At 35.7% G+C, this 6,294-nt stretch overlaps 1 protein-coding gene across 4 annotated transcripts in view; it reads right to left on the bottom strand.

Annotated features, from left to right (window-relative positions):
• The window catches only part of LOC107723823 (E3 ubiquitin-protein ligase RNF130-like), a 62,689-nt gene that overhangs the window by 5,386 nt on the left and 51,009 nt on the right, over nt 1-6,294 (bottom strand). For all 4 annotated transcript variants that reach the window (XM_016532533.1, XM_016532534.1, XM_016532531.1 and 1 more), the window contains 2 exons: nt 2,171-2,267; nt 738-942 (listed from right to left, as the gene is read on the bottom strand). In XM_016532533.1, coding sequence (XP_016388019.1) covers nt 738-942; nt 2,171-2,267 — 302 coding nt within the window. The remainder of the gene's footprint in view (nt 1-737; nt 943-2,170; nt 2,268-6,294) is intronic.

The raw sequence follows: 6,294 nt of genomic DNA, 5'->3' as shown, positions 1-6,294 counted from the left end.
GCGATTATGGTAAGGGGCGTTACATTTCCGACGAGTGCTTGCTGTGTTCGGCCAATCACAATGCTCTGGGTCAGCTGGCCAATCAGAGCAGACTGCGCTTGTCAAAGGAGGGGGCTTTGTTGAAAACGACGCATTTGAGAGAGGTGGGGCATACAATACAATACCTACAATAATGTACAGTATTTGAAAAATAATGAGTTTTTTTTAACATTAAAGCATGTCAACATATTCTGTTACACCAAATACACAAAATAATGATCTTTAAAATAGCATCATATGACCCATTTAAGAAGTCTAGAATATCTAAAATACGTATTGCAGTAAAGGGCAGGACACACTGCGGTCGAGCACAGACACCTGCTCACATCACTGAGCTCAGTCTCAGCAGCACATGAGTCACAGCACACAGATGTCCCTGAACAACAGGTGGAGTGATGCAGTCAATGCACTACAGTAAGGAAAGCTAACACCCTACCCCGCTGGGGAGGAAATGAAGGAGAAAGTGGGACAGAGGTGAGCAAATAAAGGTGACTGAGAAACTTAAAGACGAAGTGTGTGACTTTTTTCAACATCAAAATACTTTCTAATATCCCAGTTTAGCATGCAGAGAAAACCACAAGCCTGTTTGAAAACAGTATTTAGAATTCAGTTTGGTGATGCAAAAATGACACACTTCCCCTTTAAAGAACATCCAGATAGAATAAGAGAGACAAAAAGAGAATAAGCCCTGCTCTTACTAGTGACAGAAATGTTGATCTCTCCGGAGCGAGGAATGAGCTCTTCGTCGGAGGGAAGCTGGGAAGAACTGGAGTGACGTAGGGGCTCCAGACTAATGCTGGTCTCAGAGGACAAGTCCACCAGTGCTGTCCTCTGGCTGGAAGTCTGACTGCGGGACATCCGATCCATGTCAAAAGCCATGTTGTCCACGCAGGGCAGGTTGGGCTGTAAGTACAGGAATGTCTTAGTCCCCATTTTATTAACATAAATATGATTCTATGCAAATCTCCCAAATAAGAAAAAAAAAATCTTGGTAAAATTACATTACATGAAAAATTCAATGAAATAACCACCAGAGGGAGCTACTAGATCATAAATCCTCTACCCCTCACTGCAAAAACAAGATTACAGGCCAAATTACTTTACATCATGTAACAATGTTTATCGTGTTGCAACCAGTAACACCATATTTTTGCCATTTTTTACAGTAATGTCTTTCTGCTCAGATCTGTAATATTTTAGGCAGTCGATCCCAATCAAACTGCAGTTATTTTCAAGAAGATAAATCATAATAAAATCATAACAACAAATCAAATAAGAGCCTTATGAAAGTCATAACCTGCTACCCTCTGAGATCAATGTGTCTGTTGTTTTTGTACTAAATTTAAGTCAGTGTGAGTTCACACAGCTGTACTTTGGGGAAAATTGTTCCCAGAAGATAGCTATACAGTAAATGTGACAAAACATCTCTTTAGGGATGCCCTCAAGAGTATTATATATCTAAAAAAATTTATCAAAAATTACATCAAGTGAATCATTTTCTAAAAACGCAGGTCTTCTTTTACAGAGGTGGTTGTTTAGATCCATCTGTGGTAATTTTAATTAATATAATTCTTTATTAATTATTTTAATAAATAATATTTAATAAATAACTAATAATTAGTGTGTGTGGTCCTGGTTTTCCCTACATTATGGAGACCAAATGTCCGCACAAGTATAGTAATACCAGTAAATTTTGACCTTATGTGGGCTTTTTTTTTGGTCTCCATGAGGTTATAAATCATACAGAATTATCTTTTTTGAAAATCTAAAACTGTAGAAAGTTTTGTGTGTGAGGGGGTAGGTTTAGGGGAAGGGAATAGAAAATACAGTTTGTACAGTATAAAAAACATTATTTCTATGGAATGTTCCCATAAAACATGGAAACCCAACGAGGTTCACACTTCCTTTGTCCCCGTAAACCAAATGGCATAAAACATACACTTTTTTTTTTTAATTATCTGAAAAATGCAGAAAGTTTTCTGTGAGGGGTAGGTTTAGGGGAAGGGAATAGAAAATACAGTTTGTACAGTATAAAAAACATTATTTCTATGGAATGTTCCCATAAAACATGGAAACCCAACAAACGTGTGTGTGTGTGTGTGTGTGTGTGTGTGTGTGTGTGAGAGCTCACCATAACTCCCAGAGCTTTGAGAATGTTGAGTTTACACATAGGACAGGTGCAGTGCTCATTTAGCCACGGATCCACACAGATTTTATGGAAGACGTGCCTGAAGAGAAGGGAAAACATTTTGATAGCATAAATAAAGCACTTACGCATGCTGTAACCATCTGTTTACTTTATTAATTTGTATATTTATATTAAAGTGTATATTTAAAGTGTTATACAGTACGTTTAGTTTAAAATGTACTGTATAAAATGTTATTTATTTAGTTTAAATAAATCCTAATAAAATGTTTCTAATAATTCTATTTCTATTATAACAATGTAAGACCATGAGATGCAGCATCAAGCCTTTGATATCACCATAACTCTTCACAGAAACAATGAATATTTGAAACTGCTCTAAGAACACTGGTGCAAGAAGGACATTACATGTAAAAGCTCATTACACATTTATATTACAACCAGAATGAGGAGAGCGTGAGATAGGCAGATTAAAAGCAAGAAGCTGGTGGGCTTCAAAAGAGCAACATGAGCTTTCACAGAGAGCTTTTGAGTCTCTTCTCCTCCTCCTCATATCCGGCTGCTGCACAATTCGAGCTGTGTTTACTCCAGGAAAGACCCTGGGCTCTCGATTGCGGAAACCCTCTTCATGAGGGAGATTCTAGATTCTAGAAGCCAGCCATTGAGGCTCATGCTAGAGACAAGGCAGCCATTGTGGCTCTGAAGATTGTGAAGAACCTTTATCACTGACTGCATCATAGGGCTGGGCAATTTATATATAAAAATTAATTTTTGTTTCAGAGTTTTGAAACAACTCATTAAAATAGACTGTTTGAATGTAACAGACGTCAATTGAACTTACTAACACTAACACCATTTTTGTTTTAGGAGTCTGTTTTCAGTCTTTAGAAAATACATCAAATACAGCACCCTTTGAACTTTCTAATAATCAAAGAATCTTAAAATATGCATCACGGTTTCAACATTGATAAGAAACGTTTCTGTGAGCATCAAATCAGCATATTAGATTGATTTCTAAAGGAGCATGTGACACTGAAGACTGGAGTAAAGGCTGCTGAAAATTCAGCTTTGTCATTACAGGAACAAATTACAATTTAAAAAAGATTTACATAGAAAACGGTTATTGTAAAATGTAATAATATTTCACAATATTACTGTTTTTACTATATGTGACCCTGGACCACAAAACCAGTCATAAGTAGCATGGGTATATTTGTAGCAATAGCCAACAATACATTGTATGGGTCAAAATTATCGATTTTTCTTTTATGCCAAAAAATCATTAGGATATTAAGTAAAGATCATGTTCCATGACGATAGTTTGTAAATTTCCTACCATAAATATATCAAAAATGTATTATCATTAGTTTTTTATTCAGCTTTCAGATGATGTATAAACCTCAATTAAAAAAAAAAAGACCCTTATGACTAGTTTTGTGGTCCAGGGACACATATTTCTGATCAAATAAATGCAGCCTTGGTGAGCAAAAGAGACGTATTACCGAGCCCAAAATCAACGTAAATATACTCAATATATTGCTCATCCCTACTGCAATCATTCAAGCAGCCTCAAACACAGCAAAAGGGGGCCCCAAACCACATTTTAAAACCCCTCAAGTGAGTATGCTAGTTATGGGTATTACATAAGTTCCCAAAGGAATAAAAGCAGGTTCTTCAGCTAAGAAGTGTTTTGAGAGAGATTTTAATACAGCCCTAACAGAACTACTGAGTGTGTGGAATAAAGCTGCAGCAATGCATTTCAGAGGGGTTAAGGATGTCAAATAATGCTAAGTGCCACTGACACACTGTGACTTATGGGTGCTGAGAGGATGTATGCTTCTCTGAAATGATCCTGTACTGAAGCAGTGTGCAGGCAAACTCCAAGAAAGCTTTATTTGCTTGGATGGAGAACATGCAAACAAGGGTCAAATGAATTAATGATGAGGGTGATTACAACACAAAGGATACATAAAGAGATGCATGCCATCAAACTAAGACAGACCAGCTCTGTGTGTGGGCCCAATCTTTATGTACTGTATTATTTTACAGTTACCATAGCACATGCTATCATTTAAATACAAGCATATTTAAATACAAATTTCAGTTCACCGTGACACAAAACAGTCAGTCACGTCCATGAAGTGAAGGGCACACCCCTAAGAAAGTTACCGGAGAAACAGTGAAGCTAATGCACAGGGACGTAAATTGAATGGCCATGGCTAGGTCAAGTGTGCTGCCATTACTTGTGCTATGAGTTATTGATTGTGGCTGGAGATGCTTAAGCTTAAGAGAGCAGAGATACTCACCTTAATATATTGTTAGAAAAGATTTATATTTTGAATAAACGCTGTTCTTTTTAACTTTTTATTCATCAAAGAATCCTGAAAAAGTATTGCTGTTTCCAAAAAAATAGGAGTCTAGACAGACCAGCTCTGTGTGTGGGCCCAATCTTTATGTACTGTATTATTTTACAGTTACCATAGCACATGCTATCATTTAAATACAAATATGCTATACATATACATAAATACAAATACTATATACATACACACACACACACACACACACACTAATATTTAGAAGTTTATGGTCCTTACTCTAGTCTTCAGTGTCACATGATCAGTCAGAAATCATTCTAATATGCTGATTTTGTGCTCAAGAAATATTTCTAATTATTACCAAGGCAGAAAACAGTTGCTTAATGCTGCTTGATTATTTTTGGGGAAACCGTGATACATTTATTAAGGATTCTGTGATGAATAGAAAGTTAAAAATAACAGCATTTATTTGAAATAATTTTTTTGTAACATTACAATTGTTTTTACTGTTGCTGTTAACCTGATGGTTAAAATCTTGCACTACATGAAAATCCTGAATATTTTACATCGTTTTTAAAGAAATAAACTATATGGTCAAAAGTAGACACCTCTTTATGAATAATGGGTTTGGCTGGACCAGTTATTCCAGTTCAAATGTCCAAACAAATCTTAATTATACAGCATCCGATTATATAACTGTATGACAAATCTATGGTGACACTGGGTAGGGCCTTTTCTATTCCAGCATGACAATACCCCTGTGCACAAAGCAAGGTCCATAGAAGTAGTTTAGAAGAGTGTGGATGAACTTGCCTGGTCAAACCTGAACCCCCTGTTGAACGCCTTTGGGATGAATTGGAATGGATTATGAGTCAGTCAGCATCAGTGCCTGTCCTCATGGAGGTCATGCGTTTGCATTTTGTATTTAAACTTCTTTATTCCATGATGTACTTTTCTGCATATTGTAACTTTCCTCCATTCTTTTAATTGAACACCTTTTTGCAGGTCCCTCAGAGCTAAACTGTGAATATCTAATGCTGAACAGTGAATATGATAAATATCCAACATTCTTATTGTAATCAACGATTATGAGGAATTGCTAGAAGGCACTGGTATATTAAAGACCCCATGAAATCCAAGATAAGTGTCTGTTTTCTTTCCTGTGTTGACGTATCAAGTATTCAAATAGGAAGTTACAGCAGCCAATATTTTTAATGTCCATTATTTTTAATAGCTGATAGACTCTCGTTTATAAATGTTGACATCTTTTGGGACTATGTTACCATATACATGGCCTGAAATCCAACAGACATGGAATAAAAGTTTAATGACCTGGATGGTAGGGCTGCACGATTATGACAAAAATCATAATTGTCGATTATTCCCTTGAAATTGTAATTGCGATTATTAATTACGATTATCACAATTTACATTGAATGATGTTTATACCACTGTTTGATGCAACTGCATGCCGTATTTTTATATGAAAATAAACAAGCTGAAAACACTCTAACTGAAAAAAAAATTCTATAGTATTAAGCCTCAGATGTCAAATATACATCGGATTGGTTTCTTCTTTAAATGATAAAAAAAGTAAAAATATGAATGGTATTATAATGTCATACTAAAACTAAAATTAAAATAATGGGAAAAACCCTTAAGATAACATGTAGAAAGAAAAAAAACATCTTAAGCGTGCAGAATAACATAAGTGGACTTTGAACGATTAATTGCCACTTTGAACGATTACGTAATTGTGGCATCCATAATTGTAATCACGATTAGAAATTC

Source organism: Sinocyclocheilus rhinocerous, unplaced genomic scaffold (genome assembly GCF_001515625.1).
Source record: "Sinocyclocheilus rhinocerous isolate Xijiao unplaced genomic scaffold, SAMN03320098_v1.1 scaffold1085, whole genome shotgun sequence".
NCBI lineage: Eukaryota > Metazoa > Chordata > Actinopteri > Cypriniformes > Cyprinidae > Sinocyclocheilus > Sinocyclocheilus rhinocerous.
The sequence above is the reverse complement of the archived record's forward strand: the minus strand, read 5'-3'. Positions and strand labels throughout refer to the sequence as shown.